The sequence below is a fragment of the Fusarium redolens genome, assembly GCF_020744475.1.
Source record: "Fusarium redolens strain MPI-CAGE-AT-0023 chromosome Unknown BKA55scaffold_14, whole genome shotgun sequence".
NCBI lineage: Eukaryota > Fungi > Ascomycota > Sordariomycetes > Hypocreales > Nectriaceae > Fusarium > Fusarium redolens.
In genome coordinates this window covers 665,925-687,877 of record NW_025763677.1, presented here as the reverse complement: position 1 = coordinate 687,877, position 21,953 = coordinate 665,925, and the positions used below count along the sequence as shown (strand labels likewise).

The following is a 21,953-nucleotide window of genomic DNA, read 5'->3' as shown; positions in this document are numbered from 1 at the left end:
ACGGTCCTGCTGGCGTTGACTCCGTCCCTGAACCAACTCTATGCAAAGAGCAGCAAGACCTTCTCGATCTCATCATGGCTGGGAGAAACGTCTTCTTCACCGGCTCAGCGGGGTGCGGCAAGTCAACGGTTCTGAAAGCAGCGGTCAAGAAGCTTCGAGAGCGACACAAAACCGTTCACATCGTCGCGCCCACTGGTCGAGCTGCCCTCGGAGTCAACGGTACAACTACCTGGTCTTACATGGGGTGGACACCTCGCATCCTCACATATCCCCTCGAAAAGCTCAAAGGCCATTCATGGAACGATTCTATCGAGGACCGCATTAAAAAGACGGATGTCCTTATCATCGATGAGATCAGTATGGTGGAGAACCATCATCTCGAGCGCATGAACGTGTGCATGAAACACATCCGCTGTTATAATGATCCCCATGCTCGAGCCTTTGGTGGCGTCCAGGTTATCGTCACCGGCGACTTCTGTCAACTACCCCCTGTCAAGCCTTTCCAGAACTGTATGTACTGTGGGGCACGTACGATCAAGGACCATGACAGGCAGACGACTGAGTGGAACTGTCACAAGAACGACAATAAGGAAGAGTATGATCTCTATTACCCCTGGGATGAGACGGAAAGCTGTGGTCCCTTCTACATCGAGGATCAATGGGCCTTTAGGAGTAGAGCTTGGCAAGAAGCTAACTTCACCCACGTGCACCTCTATCAGATTCATCGACAAAACGACCAGGACTTTATCAAGATGCTTCAGAAATGTCGACTCGGCATCCCGTTCGAAACACAGGAACTCAAAATTCTGCTGGACCATCCCTACAAACCAGGTAAAGCTGTAGAGCTCCACTGCACCAACTACGATGTAAACAATAAGAACCATGAAGAGTTTGTCCAGTTACGGACACCGCAAACAAACTATCAGGCAAAAGATCGCTTTCGTTACAAAGGGCACGAAGAGCTTGAGAAATATGGTGACCGGTTAGGAGATGGAACCTTGGAAGCATGCAAGGAACATCCTCTGGATGCTATGGTCAAATTGAAGAAAGACGCTCTCGTTATGCTTCGGGTCAATCTCGACATCAAGAACGGTCTGGTCAATGGCAGTCAAGGCATTGTCCGCGGCTGGGAACCGTTCGACCCCGCGAAACTTCCGAAAAAGAAGAACAAATCCGGAGACTCGGACTCGGATAGTCTCGGAGGCGAATTCGCCACTTACAGAGAAGAGGAAATCAGTGAATTTACAATGACCCAAGGGGTAAGACAATGGCCCATCGTCGAATTCCACAATGGGCTCACACGCACTATATATCCCACCTGCGTCGTCAACGCCCTCGGTGCAACGTCGCCTTATTCTCTGCTCTCGCGAACGCAAGTACCTCTGACTCTCGCATGGGCTGTCAGCGTCCACAAATCCCAGGGAATGACACTGGATCTTGTTAAGACTAAGCTTGATAAGGCTTGGGAGCAGGCGCAGAAGTACGTTGCGCTATCGCGTGTTACCACGTTGGAGGGGTTGCAAGTAGATGGAGATGAAGAATCATTGCATGTGATCAGGGGCGGGAACCCTGAGGTACGAGAGTTTCTCCTCGAGAAGTTTGGCAGGGATTTATTTAAACAGTTGGAAGAAAGCAAATAATGTATAACTCTGTATCTAAGGCAAGCGAAGAGGTTCAACTGAGTCTTTTAAATGACCATTGGACATAATCAAACTTCCATAACCACAGAAACAACGGCTCGACTAACAACCTTGTTACTAAACCTAAGTCTCTTCAACTTCCCGATACCCTAACCTTGGGTAAGGAGTTGGATACTTGTTGTTCTCGTCGCTTATCCACCGAGGATAATCAGGATCCTGTTCGAGTGATCAAAAGGTTACGTCCGTACTGCTTGAGTTTGGAGACTTACGTTATCAAAGAAAGGATGTTTTGAACCAATGTCCTGACGTTCCTGATACCATTCGCTTTCTGGCAAATGTCGCCTTTTGCACCAGATGCAACGTGGTACTGTTCTGTGCGAGACTGTCTTGCCGCAAGTACACCAGAACTGCACCAGACAAGTCAGCTCGCTATATCTCAGAGTTTTGTGAGGGAAGTCTTGCAGCTCGTTGAAAGGCATGATCATGAAGCGTCTTCGAAGGCTCAAAATCATCGCCATAGTCAATATCTTCCCTCATGATCCAATCCCACTCCATCTGCGTTCGTTCCGCAAAGTACTTCCTCGCCGTCTTGCGCTCCTCCTCTTCACATCTGACACAAATCCACCTCGTGTAGATATCACAATCACATCTTTCGTTCAGGAACTTCCCCGCCACTTCTTTCTCATTATTCGCGTCACAGTCCTCACACAAGCACATGATATTATCAAGCTCGTAACTCCCTCTCAAATGCGGTCTGCGATTCGGATATGCACTTGGCGGGGCTGCGCGAGGATAACATCGGCATTCCTCACAGATGTTGATACCGCATTTCAAACACGGTAAAGCACCCGCTTCATCGCATTTGATGTTATATAGACGAACCTCGATCTCCTCGTCGCCTTTGAGATGAGGACTCAGCGTCGATTGACCGGCCATACGGTTTCGATGATATGGACTTGCATAGGCTTGACGTGTAGCAAGACCGCGACCATCGCAGAGACAATGGCGACTGAGTGATTTAAAGATTGTAGGTGACGACTGGATGCACTCGTAAGCTGACCGGCTTGTCAGACTGAGACTGAAGAGGTCCAGTGTTGAGAGCCACGGTGCTAAGGAGGTGAGGATCGAGTATGAGGAGATAAGGTCCTCGATGCTGGAACCAGCATCATCAGAAGAAGAGGTCGCCATGGTTGATTCTTGCGAAGAGTCTTTTTTAGTTATCTTCACCGTCACTTTGCTATCAATTTGTCGAAGGATTATCGTTGCTCGGCTGTCGCATCACGTGGGTAAGCAATAATATGAGTCAGATCGTAACGCTGGGTCTTTGTCAGATTGATCCGCTGGCGTAATAACAAAACATGAGATCATTCTTAACCGGGATCGGTTCTGAAACGCAATATTCTATGGAAATATCTCAGTCGTTGGTGTCAAACGTGACTGTGGAGGAAGATTCCGTCCATAGTTTCACCAACGGTCTGGGCCTACGCCACAAATTGCTTTACTTCTTTAGTTCCACGCATGACCTTTGATCAAGCCAACGAAGAGTATGGAAGGGTCAATATCATTAGTAGCGGCGCTTTCTACGGCCTGTCCTAATAAATCATCGCCAGCACCCTACAGCAGTCTGGACCCAGGATGGCTGAATTCTACGGAGTACACGTCATCAAAGTCGCAGCTCTGATAGGGCCACGGCAATTGACTTTGAGACTAGACCACACAGCTCACAGCCTGTATCCTTTGAGGCCATCTTGTGCCGCAGGCACCGAGTTTCCCATTGCCATTTTATTGAATCCCGAAAAGGATTTCTCAATTGAACATATGATTTGGGTGGAGTTAGGAATCGACGTGAATGTATCACATTCTCTCCCTATATACATATACCAACAAGTTTTACCCATGGCTTCATGCCTGCTCGACCTTTTGGGACACAAGCTCAACGAGCCACATCCTGTGCCCTTCCACCAGATGCGGACTATGTCCAGATTCAATTTCCAAAGTATCAGCACCCCATTTATCAGCCACTTGCAAGAGCATGTTTCTAGAGAAGATAGCATCGTTCTTACAAATGACCATAGTCTTGGAGATCTTCAAGTCTGCTGGGGTACAAACGACAGGAACTTCGAAGGGAGCTTTGCTCTGGTGGCAAAGCGTTGGAATAAAGTCATCTGCGATACGATGATCGATATCTGAAAAGAATGCCTCTTTGACTCTATCAAGCTCGAGTGGCATACGCGTGTCCTAGCATACGATCAGTTTGTGTGTTGCGCTTCGCGTTGCAATTTTGCTTACAGAAACATCGTGAAAGAATGGTGTCTGACGCTGCTCACCCGCAGCTTCGAACATGGAAATACCCTTGTGTAAGACTGGCGTTGGAGCCACATAAATCACAGACCTGAAGCCGCCTTGCAGGCCTTTCTCTTCTCTTTCTGCAAGACTGTGGCCCTCAATCGCCACGGTAAGAGGAATGGCTCCGTAGCTGTGACCAACAGCAATCACTGTCCTCCCGTGATCGATGTAAGGCATAACAACATCGTGGATCCTCTTAACATCAGCGTGGTATGTCTTGCCGTCAACTGAATCATCGTACCCGGAGCTTGCAAGAGGCGGCGCTAAGACAATGAAGCCTTGTTGTTGGAAAGCTTGGATGAGAAGACGGTAGTGGAGAGGTCGATGCCAAGCACCGTGAACCAGAAGTACGACTGGCTTTTGATATTTTTCCTTCATTTTGAGACTTGGATGCGAGTAGAGATAACTTTCAGTGTTTTCGAGCGGTTTATGAAGGGTTTAAATATGTAAGACTCGACGACCTCCGGAATCCTTCTTCGGACGAAGGCTCCGAGTTCGCACGATGTTTCCCACCCGACATCTCTATGATAGGCTATAATATCTCACCATTCTATGTCTTCCGGAGGGAGTTCGGACGAACTTAGGGCGTAGCAGCGTGATTACAAACATCTCGACCTGTTCAGCGAAGGATTTGAGGGTACAGACAGGGTACCATGATCATAGCCCACTGTTGATGTAAGCACTAAGCCTTGTCGTGGGAAGATGGTTTATTCCCGGAACGAGGCTTCGGCACTGATGCACTTTCAACTCTTAAGAAGTAGGTCACTATTATGTATTTCATGCCTTGGGCGGACTCCTGATTGACACTGTTACTGCAGTGGTGCTGTAGCATACTACCTGACGAATCTGTTGAAGTTGAAGTGCCCAAACTTGGAGCGCAAGAAAAGCGGGCATGGTCAGCTTGGCGCTTATTCATTCATCAGCATTTCCGCGTTGAATGCGGGCATACTGTCATCACTACATGGGAGAGTTTCTCATGGCTCCTACACGCATGCCATCGGCTAGCAACGGCAAGCCGGTTATGGCTTCACGGCATACTTCAGATCTAAAGTGGTTCTTTTCCTAACAATGCAATTCATGATCATAATTGAAGACTTGTTTTAAATAAAAGACTGAACTACTCTCAACTATAAGAGGGCCTCTGAGTTGTAACAGTTGCATGCCTCAGCTTTAACAATCTTGACTCACGTAGGACAATTGGTATGTTTTCATCTCCACGTTACTCACCTAGCTTTTGAGCCTCTGAGCCTCTACAAGAATCATAGATCACAGGAGGAATGACAGGGACCTAGGCTCTCTGTGCTCGCTAGCTGCACTTCCATCTGCCTCCTTGCATCATTGCCCAGTATCCTCGTAACATCAACCATCGCAAATCACCCATAGGGTCATATCAACCAGCAGATTGGCCGCCATTTGGTATAAGAATAGGATCGAGTTCCCTCATAGAAGTGACAAATCATGTCAGCGGGAGTGCGGGTAGCGTACCTAGTGGCAGAAGCTGAAATGCATTCAAACAGTACCGGCGATTGATCAGCGCCACCAGCTACCGATAGAACTTCGTTGACAGATCGGCACGGCCCGCTTCCAGCTGAGATACTGATAGCCAGCTGGTCATGGATTAATAGTCATCAGCCATCAACAGGACCCATTGAAAACATGGTGATGTCATCTGACACCCGGTATTCGTCTGCATTAAATCGACCCGCACGTCGCCTCATTCGGCAGATCTGCCATGCCGCTCGGATGAAAGTGGCTGAGAAGGGCTGAGCTGAAAAACGATGATCTTTCCCCTGGGCCGTATATGTAAAGACGCGAAAGACGAGAGGATTCAACACTCAAACCCTTAGCTCATCATTTTCAGGTTCCGGCTGAAGCCGTGTCTTGGCTTGATTGAATTTGAGGCCACTGATTGCCATCTATAAACGCCATCAGCTCCCGGGAAGTCAAACAGCCGAGACATATTTCTACTGCCCTAGTTTTGCCACATTTTGTAGGTGTTGTTATAGGTAATACCGCCGGCTGATCTGCCTTGTTTCGGGCCAAAAGGTTTATTTTGCTGCACAGCTATCACAGTTAGAACATTTAGCCAGCCAGTCCAGGTCGAGCTTCATGGCATACATGCGTATTTAGTGCATGTATTGGGTGATATGGTTCGTCACTTGCCCGTCCCGTGTCTTATATATGTTTGATTCAGCTGAGAACATAATTCCGCCCCCATTATTGTTACGTAGTGCTCAATCATCCGCTTGCCTTCAGTATTTTATATGCAAGTTGATCTGACTGAACTGAATCATTGCATCCTACAGGTACCCTTTGTGTGAGTCTTCCTCGAGTAAGGGCTCACTAAAGACCAAACCCAGAAGATAGAGTGAGTTACTTTGTTTGAGTCACAGTTTTCATCACTGTGGCGCGTCAAGACTTTATCTGCCATCAACAACCTTTTATTTTCTACTCCAAATCAACTGAAGCTATGACTTTCGAGGCTTTCCGGTGGCTGTTTCGGACTGGGCTGTTCATTATTGGTGCAGCCAATCTCGTTCAGGCTCACGGAAGCAACGATGGCTTGCAGCATATCCTTCGCCCTCAAGAGGCCTCTCCTGAGATCATTACAGGTCAATACTATCCTGCTCAAATCAGCATCCACAACACTAGTGGCCATGTATCATGGAACTGGACGAAGATCGACTTCGTCAACCAAGATATACCAAAGAAACTCAACGAGTGTCTGCAAAATGGAGATTCCGTGACAGATGCTAAGTGGGCAAATCACGGTAGAAGCGTTGTAGCAGTCTATGGTTATGCGGTCGTCATCATCAGCCATTGTCCCGATGAACCATCTAAAGACAAAGCTATAACATTCGGCATGTGTTTGGACGCGCCCGGTCTGCGAGGAACTCACGGTGTCGAGCTTCTCCCTGATGATAAGATCGCTATAGCAACGACTTCATATGAACCAACTGGAAACATCAAGATCGTCAACGCATCCTTGGATACATCAAACCCATATCCAGACTTCCTTCAGGAGCTTGATGGTCTCCCCGCGGTCCACAGTCTCGTATGGGACCAAGTAACAAAAAGCCTTTGGGCTGTCGGGAATGACCTACCTCCTCAAGGGAAGTGTCCCTCGAGAGCTCAGATGAATCGCTACGAGTATAGAGATGGTTCATTCTCTCGAAAGCCCTCTCAAGTCGAGGCCATCGGTCCTCCAAAAATGCTCAACGAGGAATGGGACGATACATGGTGGGATGGTGGCCATGATATTACGCCTGTGCCTAACCAACGCCTTCTCTTGATCTCTACAGACCTGGATATGCACCTCTTCAATTTGACTTCAGCCTCATTTCTGCACGGAACTGAAGTGTTGAAGCAGCCCTTCCTGCAGGGATTCAAGCCAGTTTCCTCTCATGAGAAGCACCTGCCTCGAGCCGGTATCAAGTCATTGAGCTTGCACAAAAGCTCTGGTACACTTTATGTACAAGCTGATTGGCAAAAGTATTTTTCAACTCAAGTCAATCATCTTGCATACGGAGCGAAGGCTCCAGGGGCCATCTCGTTCTCGCAATCGGTATACCGTTCTCGTTGGTTTTCACTCGTGCCTGTTTGGTCCGTCGAGTAGCATTTTATAAGAAGTACGCTGAATTCATTGGAATATTAGCAGTGAGCGAAGAACCTAAACACTGAATAATAAAATGGCTTTTTGGTAGAGAGAGCTAAGTGACGGTTATGCCAGTGAATCTGCCGTCAGAGATTCTAGAATGATTGTGCCAGTTAGCTTGAATGTATGACCCCATGCCCAGAAAATACATACCAGCAGCTGATGTTAGTTCAGAGGATGTCCAGCCAGACACAGTATGTAACCGTGAATCAATTGGACCTTTCATGGTCCTCCTGCGGCGGCTACGCACGGAACAGATAACGAGCGACGTGCAACGCATATACTTTATTGGCTAGTACCATAAAGGACAAGAAGTCTGAAAGCCTGTCGAGCTCCTCAAACCCCTGTCCGGAGACTCACCATGACTGACATAACGAAAGTAGCGTTGAGGGGAAGGTAAATTGCGATATGCATACTAGATGTACTTGAAACAGAAGCACACGCCCCGAGTTGATATGTTCAATCCCCACCACTGCCTCTATCACATCTCAGTCTCAATGTTACCGAAACAGGGTTCCGCGCAATCCCAAAGTCCTACATGGCGCACACATACGTCACATATTGGTGTTGAGAATCTTGCCGTGTGTGAGCGGAGACCCCGGATGCAGAAAAAGACATTTACGGCAAGGGAAGAGGTCAGCCGCATATGTCAAGTGTATCGGCACAGTTAGCGCACCGTTCTAACCGACATTGTCATGGAACATATAAAGCCTCTTGAATATCTGGGCAGAAAGGATGCATCTGCAACATCATTCAGTATTTGAAGAATTACCTAGACTCTGCAACTAGCATAGAAGCTACCCATCTCAAAGCAGTTCTCTCTTATTCCCTTCGTCATGGCCGATACACTTGTCCAACAAGCCCCTGGAGCTGAGCCAGTTCAAGCCTCACAAGAGCCTCAAAACACATCTTCAAGCAATGCCAAGTCGGACGTCAGTCCCCAAGCTTATGATGCTTATGCTCCACCCACTGGAATAGGCTTCACGGCCACTTCTGCACTTCCACCGCGAATGCAGACTGAGGCAGGCTTCTACAAGTCCTTTATCGTTGAAGTTGTCATGAATGGAGTTTATGACAAAGCTTCAAACTCAAACGGCATCAAGAAGCCGAACTGGCCTCGGGGCAACTTTGAATTCCTGCATTCACCCGCCAGGCAGGTTCTGGGAACCTTCGCCAGTACTTCAGTATTTTACAATGATACTGAAGATACCAGTGGCGAGGTAGCAATTGACTCCCCAAGCCCCTTTGTCCACAATGACGGGCAAAGCACTTATAGGTGGTACACGGAAACAGACCAAAACGTATATCTGGCGTTCAACATCAAGTCCCATAAATATATCTTTATCGATCCGACACTCCCTATCAGAGCACTCTACTTCCCTCAGATCTTCCAGGATCCCAACTATCCTGGATTCAGCAGACTTGGGACCGTACAGTTTCACAAGTTTTCTGAACAAGGCTTGACTCTCAAGAACTACTGGGATAATGACCCCATTCACTGCGACATTACAAACAGCCGCGGTCTTGGGTACTCTGGAGCTGCTCTTTGCTTGAACGTCCAAGCACTCATGGCATCACTGTGCATTCCAGACGACAGAGTCGCCCGCCGTGCCGATGGTACGCATATCTGCTTTGACTCTATTTGGTTACTTCGAGAAGGAGCCTCGCTCAACGCGGAAGACCACTCCCTGTGCCAGTGGGATTCGGGAGACTTTCACAGAAAGGGTAACGATTGGACGTCGATAAATGAAGGAATTCGCTTCGTCTATGCGCCCCTCGACAAATCTGCATGGTCAGGTATTGTCAAGCAGATCGTCGGAGCAGGACTGGGTCTCATCCCCATCATGGGTCCTCTTCTGGCACTTAACTGGGACATCATGTACTCATACTTGGAGGACCCGGCAGGGTTTGCCGACTATGCCAACATCGGGAAAGATTGGTTAGCTATTTTGAAGCTACAGGCAGCTGAGCTCAAAAAATCAATCAAGTAGTCGAAGAATGAGGTATCTGGACCGTTGTATGGAGTTCTCCCCAGGGGTTTAAGCTCGGCCGGTCTTGACAAGAGATTCTTCTTCATAGCATCTTCCATATTTCTCGTGTCACATTAACAAACAAGTCTCTTAACAATCTTCACACAATTTACGCCTGCGATTCTCCTGAAGATGCACTTTTGCAATCATGACCCTTCATCTCCAAGATTTCCATGTCAAATATTCACCTATCAACCCAATGAGTAGCCATATCATACATAAGAAGGTCCCTCCCTCAGCAGACTCGGTACTCACCATGGAGGCAGGACAGTATCATCAGAGGTACCTCCCCCTATGAATCAATACCCTCACTCCTTCATATCTGTCCCTGAAAAGTTGCTTATAGCCCTCTATAAAAAGCCCCGGTGTTCAACTTGCAAACCATCCAAAACGCTCAAAAAAACTCAGGCTCATCAATCTCCTTTACAAAAGAAACCACCTACCCAATATCTACTAATACTATTAATGAACAGTGAGATGTGCGACAGCGTATTGGTACAATATATAGGCTGCTGCGGCCATGTTCTCAGTTCAGGAACGGAATTCATACCATGTGCTTACCAAGGCACTGAGTATTGTCATGTGAATTATCTTGAGGATAATCGCGATGGCTTGATAGAATGTAATCCATGCTTCCGTGAGAGGGAGCTGAGGGAAGAGGAGGAGAGGAAGAAGAACGCTATGGAATTTTAATGTTGCGACCTTGATTAAGGAACTCAGGAAAAGGAACATCGTCCATAAGGAGAGAATTTGATCATTACCGTTATGCAATGCGCATGTGTTAATGTAGTGACTCATATATAAGGACATTCTAAGGTACATAAGGTCATGCAGATTCACGGTCTGTATCATGGAGTCTCGTCTGCAGCTGATCCACTGTAATTGTGAATTATTGCTTTCTTACTTCTAGCGACATTTATCCTTGGACTTGGATATGATTTGGACATGCAGATCCTGGAAAGTATAAATACCAAGCTTTCAGCAATCTCACAATGTCTTTTTCCAATGTTCAACGTCACATACTCGTTTAAATATACTTCACAACGATTTCCACAAACTCGACATCGAAAACGCCACAACCTCTTGATACATTGAACTCACCATGTGCACAACTACGATTATAAGATACTGGGGTTATTGCAGTCATTTGATAAACTCAGAGCGTGTTGAATCGTTTTGCTGTCACAAAGACACAGAGAAATACATCAAAGAGGTAAATTCACAGGACAAGATTCGGTATGTGGAATGTGACCCATGTCAAGAGGCTAGGAAAGAGGAGGAGGAGGCTAAGTTAAAAGCGTTGGCTGAATCACGATGAGGTGCGAGTACTTGGATTCGGAGGTTTAGAATATCTCATGATTCTTAGGGACAGTGGAACTACCTGAATAACAGTCAATTAACTCCCACCTCTGATATCTGTTAAGTGTAAATTCATGCACATAATAAGGCGTTTGCAAAACTATATAAATTAGATTTTTGGACTTCTCTCCACTGAAAGCCCAATAATTACAATTTCACATATATTAAAAGTACATCAAACCACCGCATTCAAACACGATCATCAAGCGACTATGTGCAGAACAATTCATACCTCATCTATCTGCCAGGTATGCTCGCACCGGATCGGATTCAAGATAGATGGACATCCATGCAAGAGCCCGGGAGATAAAGAGAAAGGGTGTGTAGCAGAGTTCGAGGAGAAAACTGATACTCTATCTCCTGACTTTTGCCACAAATGCCAGGAAAAGAAGAACAAAGGCATGAAATAAGGAATAGAGTGGATTGCTGCTAGGAGGTGGCGGCTGATCACTTTCTATGAATCTGATCAATGAAACTTTAACTAAATACAATCGTGTGACTTCTAGAGTTGGAGAGTCACTGAGCACTCCTCTTTGGTTTCAATATCGAGTAGATATCAGTGATGAATCTTTCCATATTCAGAGCACAGCAAGAATTATATAAACCCAGCCAACTGTTTGCTTTCTGGCACGCCATACTTCAAACATACTCCATCAAATAAGTCACCATACATAATAAACAACACAGTGTCTTTCTCCGTTACATTTACAATTACCATCATGTGCAAGACAATAAGCATCCGATATCAATGCGAAGATTGCTGGACTCTCGGTCATGGCGATACGACTGTGACGCCTTGCAAGACACCAAATGACAGGATGAGGTGCAAATCCGAGGTTAAAGTGGCAAATAAATACTTTTCTCCTATATGATGCTTGATTTGCATAAAGAAAATGAAGGAGAAGAAGTGATTTTAATCACTACAACAACTGAAGGGTTAGTCACTATTGCTATTATCGACAAACAAGAAAGCCTCTGTTCAGTCTCTCCTAGATTAACAAGTGAAGTACTACATGACATCTCTTCAGTGCCACGGCCATGATTATGATCAGCTCATATCACGGACCATCGGCTTCCTGTGGGCATAAATATGCCAATGCTTCCCTTGTAGTTTCCTCGAAAACGAAACCAACCTGGCAGATCTAGCACGCGCAATAAGACGAGATAGGTACAAAAGTCGCCAACATGTGCAGCACCACGTTCGTCAGGTACTATTGCAACAAAAGATGTGACTCCTTGATCAGGTATAAGCAGAACGGAGCGCAGTGTGGCGAGAAGAAAAAGTCTCCGCCGGGCAAGTGTATGCTTGAGATCAATTCGAGAGATGAGTACATGGATTAGAAGGAATGCCCGAAATGCATTGAAGCAATGAAGAAGAAAGCAAAGGGAGCTGTTTGGTGACGATTGATCCATCCAGCATCTGAGTGGTCGGCCAGGACGGTGAGCCTCGACAAAAGCGAAGGATTTACTAAGCTAGTGGTTTTAGGAATAGCTGCAATAAATCATGACATCCAGCTCCAACCACTTCATAATCTTTCCTGCCCTGTCGCACTTGAGAACAAACAGAAATTTATGATAACGAACGTGACATGAGCCATGTTCTCCTCGTCGGTCATTTAATTCCCTTTCTCGTTGAATGATCTATTCTGTTTGCCTTGATACCGCCACGTACGTGATGCGAAAAATACACGTAAGCTCAAATATAGAGCCCTACCCAATCCTCCGTTGATGATCAGAAGTCGGTGATCTAAAGTCTCACGTCAGTCTCTCTCATTCCTTCAGCACTTTGAAGAAGTCATCCTTTCCTGTGTTTATTCGAACTGTCACAACATTAAATCAGTCAATATGTTACTCCAAAATCTAGCAACAGAGATCATCGAACTGATCGTACAGAATCTTGCAGTGCGTTCTGACCTCAACGCCTTCTGCCAAACCAACAAACGGCTTTACCTCATTGCCAATGATCTTGTTTATCATGATGATGCGCACTGGCGGTGCAGGGCCCTCCGATGGGGTTCTGAAGAGGGACTTTTCTCAGTGGTGGAGAGATCGTTGGATCAAGGCGCTGATGTCAACTTCATCATCAACAACGAGGATGAGACTGCCTTGTTTCCAGCTGTTAGGAAACAGTACTGGGATATTGTGAATCTTCTTCTTGCTCGAGGTGCAGACGTGCATCTTAGGAATAAGGTTGGGGATAATCTTGTGTATTTTGCGATGACAACTGGCAGCTATGATCTAGTGAAGCTCATGTTGGATCAAGGTGTCGATCCAAACGCTCATGTGGATGGCGACGTTCCGCCTTTGCTGCTGGCTGTGAGAAGAGGATACGTTGATATCGTGAGGTTACTGTTTGACAATGGAGCACACGTCGATGACAGCGACGACTGGGGTGAAACGCCAATGCATATAGCGATAGGCGCCCCTCAGCCTGACATCCTCAACCTCTTCATCGAAAAGGACGTTTTTCGCAAAGACAAGGCCGGCGCTCGTGGAGCTGATGCTCTTGAGATGGCTGTTATACGGGGAGATATGGCAACTTTGACCCTGCTTCTTGAGGGCGGCGCTGACCCGCTTGTTCGGAGATGGACGAGACACCATGCGATCATCACCGCGGCACTGGCTCGAGAAGACAACATTGCTATTTACATGACTGAGCGGTTAGTAGGAAACCCCGGTTTCATTGATGAGCATGGTAAGGAGTTGCTCTGGTATGCTGTCAAAGGAAGATGTCAGCGGTATACTCGCTACCTGTTGGACAAAGGGCTTGATCCAGACAAAGATTTGTGGAAAGAAGTCGATGGTATGATGGTTGGAGGTTCTTCTTTGGTAGTGGAGATGCTAGGCGCTGGTATTCTCACAGCGTAAGATTGGAGTCCTGGTAATGGAGTAAAGTGTGACGGGAGTATGTCTGATAATAAAGAAACGAGGCCTTACCATGTTTCATACTATCACCAATATGTCCTAACCCACAGTTCAACTCACTGAACACCAACTCCAAAGCTTCTTTGTTCTATATCAAGCAACAACCTAACAAAGCCGCTGCCTCAAGGCCAATCCACTATCAAGGCTAATGATCGCTTCTTCCTAATACTTTTCCTGAACGTATCAATCTCGGTTTGGAGATCCTCTTCTTCCTTCAGTAACGCCTTATTCTTCTCTTCAAGTGCTTTCACTTTCTCTTGGACATCTTTCAATTTAGCTTTCGCTTCGATCAAGCAATTATTCAACTGATATATCGTCGCTGTATCCCAAAGACCGATGCTGGGACTCTTAGGTGTAGATTTCTCATGATTGCCTTCTTTGTGGGAGTCTTTCTTTCGTGACTCTCTTTTGTTAGAGTCCTTGTTGTCAGAATCCCTCTTGCGGGATTTGTTCTTTTCTGAATATTTCTTTTGCGAGTCCTCCTTGAACCTGACTTTCTTAGCCGACTTCTTTTCTGTTTCATCTTTCGTAGTTGCGTACTCTTCAGAGTCATCCTCCCCGCTTTGTTCCTTTTCAGGTTCAGATTGACCCTCCTCAGGCCTGCCCTGGGCGAGAAGCCTGGGTATGCTCTAAGTGACGGTTTCGGGCAATTCCTTGGGTTCTCTCTTGGTTGTATTTCTCTCTGGGGGGCCGTTGTCCGCCATGATGTTCTTGGACGATGTAGATAGTTACAAGTGCAAGGAACAGGTTTCGTTGAAGAGAGTGGGTTCTCTATTGTGTATCCGCATCCTAGATCCGAGGAACTTTACATTGATAAAATAGCTCGCTCCCCGGCTTCCCTACGATTCACAACTCGCAAATCCAACAATTGTTCATTGCCAGTCTTTTCGCAACAGGAGGTTACTCAGAGACATCCTACTGTGATGCAGTCAATCAACTCCCTACACTTTTGTTGTCACTGAGCTTTCAGACAACCTCGATGATTAGCCACTTGCTCTTGTCCCTTTCGTCATGCTGCTCAGAATGAAAGTTAATGCTTGTTAAAATCACCTGGTAAAAGAATGATAATAAGCATCTCAAGGTGGATTCATACTCTATATGTGTATTGCGATATTTCGATGAGCATTCGGCTGTTGTAATATGATACTTATGCTTTCACTTTGGGTGAATAATGTCAGCCATCTCACTGGTAAGAATCAACAGGTTCTTTGTCCAGGCGCGAGTTTCAACTTCTGTATTTCTAGGCATGGCAACCTCATCGGCATCCAAGCTCATTTCTTCTGAAGCTTAGCTACCGAATTCTTACACATCTTCTCAATATCCCTAAGCTTCTTCTGCTCACGATCCCACTTCTTTTGTTTCCTGTCTAAATCTTCCAGCGTCTCTTCCAGCGTATCAATGTACTCATCATGCTTGTCGATCTCGCGTTCATACGAATCCGCCAGCTTCGCCGATTTCTTCCTTTGAGCTTCCTGTCCTCTCAGCTTGCTCTCCTCCTCTCTATCCCTAGCCCTTTCCAGGCACCCTTGCACCGTGCTCCTGCCGTCACATAGCTTATCGATCCTCCTCTCGATATATTCCTTATCAACCTCCATTTTCGCCCTTTCAAAATTGACTTTCTGAAGCTTCTCCTTGGTCTCTTTAACGGTGTCACTGTGTGTTGTGAACGCGTAGGTGTCTAGTAAATGGGGGAAATTCTTATCAGGCATTTTCGTTGGAAATGTAGTAGAGTGATCGCAGTAGGTGATAGTGTTCTTCGATAGCAACTCTGCGACTGTTCGAGCGAGTGAGTGACAAGATATACCGGCTGAAAGAGGATAATAAAGATGATTGAGATTGTCTTGTCTTGCCGTGGCTGAAGTTCCTCTTGGGTATCTGAGCGCAAGAGTTGGTGCAGAATAACAATACATTATGCCAGTCTCGTCTCGATATAAACCTCCATGGTGCTGTCTGGAACCTCTGTTCACTCCGAATTTGCTCGCTACGTGCGAGTGAATCATACACATTTTGCTCTCGTGAGAAGCCAAGCCTGATCACGCTCGACTGTCTTCCTGCCCTTGACTAGTTGTTCACTGTGAATGTCGCAAGTCAGGAGTCCCTTGTCCCGTTCAGAGCCAAAATACACAGCGATTGCACGTCAAGCTTAGTTAATCACTCCATTCGCAGCTCAGCACTAGCAGTAATTCTCCTCTTGGCCCGACTGCATTTGGTCGGTTCGGCTTCATTCGACCTGATGTTTGGTGTCGAGTGACATCTCAGGATCAAAGCTTCTGCGTGCGAGTTGGAGAGTCTTCAGCGTCTCATTTGAACCGAGGCCTCTTCTATACCAGACTTCTTCATTGCAGGCTCCGAGCGAGAACTATAGGGACAATTTACAACTGTTCAGAAGCAAATCTTCTTGCATTTTCGCAGGCGAGACCCGGTTCAACTTTTAAAAAGGGTTTGTTCTATTATAAGCAACACTATAACTATTTTCTAGTCTCATGCGCCTTGCTCTCTGCCTTTAGTTTCCTTTCCTCTTTGTTTGAACCGGTTCTCTTATGTAAGGAGTTCGGTCAACGTGGTGGGCTACAGTAGCCCAGAAAGAGATTCGTCCATACTCTGGTGTAGCATCCTTGGTCTTCATTTTCTTGTCAGACTCCTTCTTCTTTGATGACTTGTGTGGGTCTCTTTCGCGAAAGTCCTTCCCGTGAGGGTTCGGCTTGTGTGATTCTGATCTGTGTAAATCCTTTTTGTAACAGTCTGATCTGAGAGAGCATTTTTTGTGGGAATCTTTCTTGCGAGATTCCGATCTGTGAGATTCAGATTTGCGTGAGTGATGAGAATCCTTCTTATGAGGATCCTTCTTGTGAGATTCCTTCTGGTAAGAGTCTGGTCTTCGTGAGTCTGCTCTATGAGACTCCCCTCGGCGAGAGTCTCCCCCGTGAGATCCCTTTCCTGGAGATTCTGTCTCCCTTGAGCGTCCGCCGTGTGAGTTCTCCTCAAAGTTAACCCTTCTAACTATCTGCCTTCTTAGTTCAGCCTCCTCAGGTACGTTGTTAACAAATTCTTGCTCGTGAGAAGCGCCCTCCTGAGAACTTTTCTTCTCAGGTCTAGAGTGAGTGTTCTTGGGCAAGTTCTCAGGCACGTTCTGGGGTATAAGGGGAGGTGAATCTTCGGCCGTAACCTCGGGTGGAATATCCTTTGGCTCATTCTGAGTTTCAGCCTTTGGTTCATACACAACCATATCCAAAGGCGCATTTGCATCCAGGCTCTGGGGCGCATTCTCTGGTGCGGCGTTCTCTTGGGGGCTGTCTTCCGGCATGGTGTCGTCTGAGGAGGGTCCAAATAAGATTGGGATGGGATGGGATTCGGTGCAGTAGTTCGATTCACTTGAGTATGTCTTGGTAAGAGGTTCGATGCAGCACACAGTAGCTGACTGGAATCTTGTCCTGATATAACTGGACACCACGCGCTATGCAATTTGATTCAGTACAAGTGGGGCACGATGCGCGATGAATCATACACATGTTTCTGTTGCTTGCAACTGATCACTGTCACGCCTCTCTGTTTCACTGGGCATATCTGAAAGTTATCGGTGATGAAGCAGCCAGCTTCTTGAGGTTACCAGAACTAGAAGGCAATACGGTCACTTACGGGTCTAGCTGGTATCTCCATTCACAATACTCCTCGAGCAGATCTTCATGATCCTTTCCTAAATGATTTTCTCTATCTACAATTTGCTTGAATTGAGAATTTCTGTGTGCGCATGTGACATAGCCGTAGTCCTGCGAAAATGTTCCAAGACTCGGAAGGTATCTGTCTCAACCATGTTTGCCTCAACGCCAAGTCGCTCTACCTTCCACTACAAATAGAGCACTTCGTGGAACACCTCTACTTGAATGCGATAACTATCATCGTCTCTATTTTATTCCAAAGCCATCAAATTCAAGTACAGCCAAGTGTTTCACCTCCTTTGATGGTAAGTACTCCTTTTCCATTCTTCCCAGCTCAAACTCTCCTCACACCTCATCCAGGTGTCATACCTCATCTCCTCTTGACGACTCTTAAGTGCCTCTCTGTATTTTTGCCAATCCCGTACCTTCTTTCCCAAACTTTGCATCTTATACTCCAGTTCGGCTAGCGTCTTCTCGTTTTTCGAACATCTGTCTTTGCCTTCCTTCAATGTCTGAAGTCCACTTTCCACCGCCTCTCTTGATGCCCCATCTTGTTTCGATTCTATGACTCTCTTGAATTTTTTATTGCTCTTATTTAGTTTTTCTGTCTTCCGATCAAGCTTGTCTATTCTTTTGTCCAGTCGCTCCATGTCCTCTTGCAGACCTTCTATCTTGGCTTCTACATGATCAATCTCCTTCTCCACGGCACCTCGCTCATCATATTCCTGGGGTGACGATGTTACCTCCACTACAATTACTCTTCGGTCGGACATGCTTGATTAAAGTGCGCTTGAGACGGATGGTGGGGGATAGCTCTTGCTGTTGGTATCTGGATGTATATGGTTGAATGAGTATGCGTTTACTCCCACTGGAACGAACCAGGTTCGCAATTTTATACTTTAAGACTTCGTCACGCGAACATGGACACATTGTCTCTGTCCATGGTGGTTTATTATTGTTCACCCTCACACCTGCAGGCTGGTTATGAACAGTTCACTACGTTGTACTGTACATGACGCTGTGTGGCACTCAACATTCGGCTGAACTACCAATCCACTGCAACGCCCCAGTCAGGTTCCGACGCCTGGTAGTTCCAATTCTCCATGGTACTCACTATCAGTCACGTTTATGTGTCCTGGTAAAACGTCTGCTCTATCATCCTGTCCCTTTTCCATTCCCGTCTCCTGGTGTATCTTCTCAGAGGCAGAGAAAGGGCAGCAGTAGTAACATAGTTAGTTAATCCGAAGATTGAATATAAGATCATCTCAAGATACCACTAAGGTTTGTGATGTAAATTCACTAGAGAACATCTAAGTACTCCTTATATCTCTCTTCTCTTTTTGCCCGCCCCACTTCCAAATCCCCTTACAGGCGCCGGGTGAGACGATCCCTCTTCTTGGCTATAGACTTTTTCTCGCGTTTAGTTTGCTTCAGGATACCCTTAATCTCGTCCAAATCACGAACCCTTCTGCGCAACGTCCTCTTGGCATCCTCTATGTCCCTCTGCTTTGGTCGTCTCTTACCTTTTAACCGTTTTAGTTCATCTTTCGCTCTTCTCCTTCTCTCTTCCTTCTCGTCTCTCTTGCGGTATATCTCCTCTATCTCCGCACGTATGCTGTCCAGTCTTTCATTTAGCTTATCGATTCTCACTTGTGTTTCCCATGTTGCCTTTCTAGATCGGGACTTGCGTTGGTTATTCGTGGATCGCTGGACATCGGATTCCCTTCGACGACCACGCCAAAACATGGTCTGTGTAGTTATTCAGCGATGGCAGAGATAGGCAATTTTCGTCCGTTTGGATCTTCTTTGTTTGAGGACCGACTCAGAAAACCTGGGATGGCTAAGGTCCTTTATAGACCTATCGACTTGGGACGGAGAGAGCGTCAGTGATGATTACTCATGACCGGCGCCGTGGCGCAACCCTTCGAGACGTGCTCGCCATCGCCAATGCCTCCGTCGCAACTCGATCACTAATATCTGTCTTCATGGGCAATTGATCACTTCCGTATCTAAGGTTTCTGTCGTCCTTGGAACACTGAGCTTCCGGCTGAGGAAATCCACTGGTGAACTCTCCCATTGAATCGATGTCTACCAAGATTTCGGCTCTTGCCATCAACAGTCTGACCCCGGCCTACTAACTTGCTTAAGGATTCTTGGTGCTTTACTTTTCGATATTCCTTTGCCTGCGCTTCGTGTCTTCGTGCACTCTGTGCTCTGGTCCAAGGCAACTCAAGAGATCACTAACAGTGATACTGCTTTGAGGCATACGGCATGCCGATTTCTTCTGTGATATGTTGCGCGAAGGTAGATGTCCGTGATGAGCTTGCGACCAAGAGGGCCATGATACACAGTATATAGCAAAGGTGAGTAAATGTATGCATCATGGCGTTGACATGCATGCGTGATTATCAACACTGTTCCGATTCCAAGTCCTTTGACAGATAAAAGACCCAACCAGGTCTAACAATCCAAAAACCTCCCTACCAAAGACAACTCGTCAAATACACAAGAACCATCTGCTTCTACGCTATTCAGTACATTAACAAACCATGTCTTCAAACCTCCACCACCAAGGCCAATCCAAATCCGGGGGCAACCCAACCCAGCCACAAACCAGCGGAATCAATTACGCAATGCTAGGAAAGCTCACCAGACTCGAAGATGCTTTCAAGAATCTGTGCGTGAGGAGAGAGCGACTATTGTCTGAACAAACGGATGTGGTGGATAGACTCCAGTTGTTAGTAGCCAGAGCGCGGCATGGGCTAGGTACTCGACAATCAGGCCAAGAAACATTGAATATTGTCGGGGGATATCGCCATGCCTTCTCAAAACTCGAGAGCAATTTGGAATCAATGCGTCAATGGTCGTTTCAGGCAGAAGAAATAGCAAGGGCGCAAGGAAATGTATTGGTGGAAATGTCGAAGGAGCAGAACCGTCGGGAAGAGGGAAACACAAGAGAGGATAACTAAGATGTAGACTTGGATATTCAAGAGCGCTATTGCTTAGCACTCGAAATGATATTAATAAACTGAAATTTTGCTTGCGCGAGGCTGTGATGACAAAAGGAAAAACACGCTATGGGTATGATGTATCCAATATGAAAAATACCAAACGCCCGCTCAAAACATCAACGCTGGGTATCCCTGACGCCACCAATCAGAAAGAATTACTTTTTGCCGCTTCATGCCCAATACCCCCCATCCTATTCCACCACTCGAGTCTTCCACGCAAGAACAGCTTTGGGCGCGATCGACCAGACCTTCTTCTTGGGCTCCAGATTCGTATCCTCCCCACCATTATACCCAACCCACTGAACGCGATACTTGTTTTTCTCTTCCGCCACGATTCTGAGTACTTTGTACATTTTGAATCTCGTAGCTTTGCAGCGCCCGCCGATGCTGCGCCAGTAGTTGAGGACGATGTCTTGATAGTACTTTTGAAGATCGATTTCTTCGGCCCAGCCGCGAGACCAGGTGTCGATTGGGCTGAACTTGAATTTTATGCGGAAAGTGACGTCGCTTGTTTTCTTGTTCTGGAGATGAGATTCGATTTGGATATCGTAAGCGTTAATGAAAATCAAATCGTCGTAGTCCTCTTCAACTGTGCTGCGTGAGCGAAAGTTGACACGTTGGAGTGGAGCCAACAAACATTCTTCCTCAGGCGTCGCCATGAGAGAAAGGTATGGCTCGAGCACTAGGCAGGTCAGTCAGTAAAAAGCTTATAAATCAGTCTCGGAGAATCCCTTACCCTTTTCAGACATTACTGTTGAGATCGCTATATCGCGATGAAAGTTCAGGCGGAAATGGATGAAAAGTTTGCTATCCAATGCAATGTCGCTAATAGAAAAAGTTGAGTTGAGTTGAGAGAGATGGGAATAACGAGAGGAAGGGGGATATTAGTACAGCCAAGCTGTAGAATCGCACTATTTAGTAATGACAGAAGTGAACAAAGAAGGTGATGCAGGCGCAGAGTTCTGCCTGTCTGATGAGGTGTCAACAAAGGCGCTTCCGCTGTGTGACTAACCCCGGTCAGAAGCGTTTGGCGGCAGTGTCTGTCACTTCACATCACTTCCCCAGCACTACTCAACATGAATGAGTGCCCATAGCAATAAGCGCGAAGTGAATTACTATCCTGATGGGTCCTGATGAGAAAAATGGCGGTAATCGTGAATGCGGGAAATTGGGCAAACATGTAGTCGTCATTTCGATATTTTCGTTTAGTGTAACGTTGTGAGACAGGCCCTAGCTGAAGTGACCAATCATCCGCACGGGAAATTATTGAGGTTCCAGAGTGTGAATATGGCTGAGTTTGAGTCACAGGCTGGGCGGTGTTTACCGAAGTG

General features: G+C 46.5%; 8 protein-coding genes across 8 annotated transcripts; 3 read left to right on the top strand and 5 right to left on the bottom strand.

Annotated features, from left to right (window-relative positions):
• Window positions 1-1,639: 1,639 nt before the first annotated feature.
• On the bottom strand, window positions 1,640-4,816 carry BKA55DRAFT_666054 (Alpha/beta hydrolase family-domain-containing protein). Its single transcript, XM_046197766.1, has 5 exons — window positions 3,930-4,816; window positions 3,558-3,878; window positions 2,103-2,678; window positions 1,910-2,047; window positions 1,640-1,856 (listed from the first exon to the last, which is right to left on the bottom strand). Exons 1-5 carry the CDS (start codon window positions 4,362-4,364, stop codon window positions 1,764-1,766), a joined length of 1,563 nt encoding a protein of 520 aa, XP_046045913.1. The 5' UTR covers window positions 4,365-4,816; the 3' UTR covers window positions 1,640-1,763.
• Window positions 4,817-6,780: 1,964 nt separating this feature from the next.
• On the top strand, window positions 6,781-7,616 carry BKA55DRAFT_577042 (uncharacterized protein). Its single transcript, XM_046193556.1, has one exon. The coding sequence runs from the start codon at window positions 6,850-6,852 to the stop codon at window positions 7,600-7,602; it is 753 nt and encodes a 250-aa protein (XP_046045912.1). The 5' UTR covers window positions 6,781-6,849; the 3' UTR covers window positions 7,603-7,616.
• Window positions 7,617-8,477: 861 nt separating this feature from the next.
• BKA55DRAFT_678475 (uncharacterized protein) lies at window positions 8,478-9,632 on the top strand (the record flags this gene model as incomplete). Its single annotated transcript, XM_046198141.1, has 1 exon — window positions 8,478-9,632. One exon carries the CDS (start codon window positions 8,478-8,480, stop codon window positions 9,630-9,632), a length of 1,155 nt encoding a protein of 384 aa, XP_046045911.1.
• A 2,583-nt stretch (window positions 9,633-12,215) lies between these two features.
• On the top strand, window positions 12,216-13,898 carry BKA55DRAFT_519884 (ankyrin repeat-containing domain protein; the record flags this gene model as incomplete). The annotated part of the gene is made up of 2 exons (XM_046188372.1): window positions 12,216-12,330; window positions 12,871-13,898. The coding sequence occupies 2 exons, from the start codon at window positions 12,216-12,218 to the stop codon at window positions 13,896-13,898; spliced, it is 1,143 nt and encodes a 380-aa protein (XP_046045910.1).
• A 179-nt stretch (window positions 13,899-14,077) lies between these two features.
• BKA55DRAFT_542711 (uncharacterized protein) lies at window positions 14,078-15,961 on the bottom strand (the record flags this gene model as incomplete). The annotated part of the gene is made up of 3 exons (XM_046190512.1): window positions 14,078-14,573; window positions 15,049-15,085; window positions 15,262-15,961. 3 exons carry the CDS (start codon window positions 15,959-15,961, stop codon window positions 14,078-14,080), a joined length of 1,233 nt encoding a protein of 410 aa, XP_046045909.1.
• A 497-nt stretch (window positions 15,962-16,458) lies between these two features.
• BKA55DRAFT_519476 (uncharacterized protein) lies at window positions 16,459-18,384 on the bottom strand (the record flags this gene model as incomplete). The annotated part of the gene is made up of 4 exons (XM_046188346.1): window positions 16,459-17,326; window positions 17,461-17,548; window positions 17,779-17,813; window positions 17,906-18,384. 4 exons carry the CDS (start codon window positions 18,382-18,384, stop codon window positions 16,459-16,461), a joined length of 1,470 nt encoding a protein of 489 aa, XP_046045908.1.
• A 592-nt stretch (window positions 18,385-18,976) lies between these two features.
• Window positions 18,977-19,357, bottom strand: BKA55DRAFT_542708 (uncharacterized protein; the record flags this gene model as incomplete). Its single annotated transcript, XM_046190511.1, has 1 exon — window positions 18,977-19,357. One exon carries the CDS (start codon window positions 19,355-19,357, stop codon window positions 18,977-18,979), a length of 381 nt encoding a protein of 126 aa, XP_046045907.1.
• Window positions 19,358-20,581: 1,224 nt separating this feature from the next.
• BKA55DRAFT_116240 (uncharacterized protein) lies at window positions 20,582-21,593 on the bottom strand. Its single transcript, XM_046184752.1, has 2 exons — window positions 21,359-21,593; window positions 20,582-21,304 (listed from the first exon to the last, which is right to left on the bottom strand). The coding sequence occupies exons 1-2, from the start codon at window positions 21,369-21,371 to the stop codon at window positions 20,814-20,816; spliced, it is 504 nt and encodes a 167-aa protein (XP_046045906.1). The 5' UTR covers window positions 21,372-21,593; the 3' UTR covers window positions 20,582-20,813.
• Window positions 21,594-21,953: the final 360 nt, after the last annotated feature.

Bases quoted from the DNA above. Each gene is read 5' to 3' on its own strand.
- BKA55DRAFT_666054 (XM_046197766.1), bottom strand. From the start codon at position 4,364: ATGAAGGAAAAATATCAAAAGCCAGTCGTACTTCTGGTTCACGGTGCT. The intron at 3,879-3,929 runs GTAAGCAAAATT...ATCGTATGCTAG, and splicing joins CATTCTTTCACGATGTTTCT to GACACGCGTATGCCACTCGA. The intron at 2,679-3,557 runs GTCGAGCAGGCA...GAGTGCATCCAG, and splicing joins TTGAGCTTGTGTCCCAAAAG to TCGTCACCTACAATCTTTAA.
- BKA55DRAFT_577042 (XM_046193556.1), top strand. From the start codon at position 6,850: ATGTGTTTGGACGCGCCCGGTCTGCGAGGAACTCACGGTGTCGAGCTT.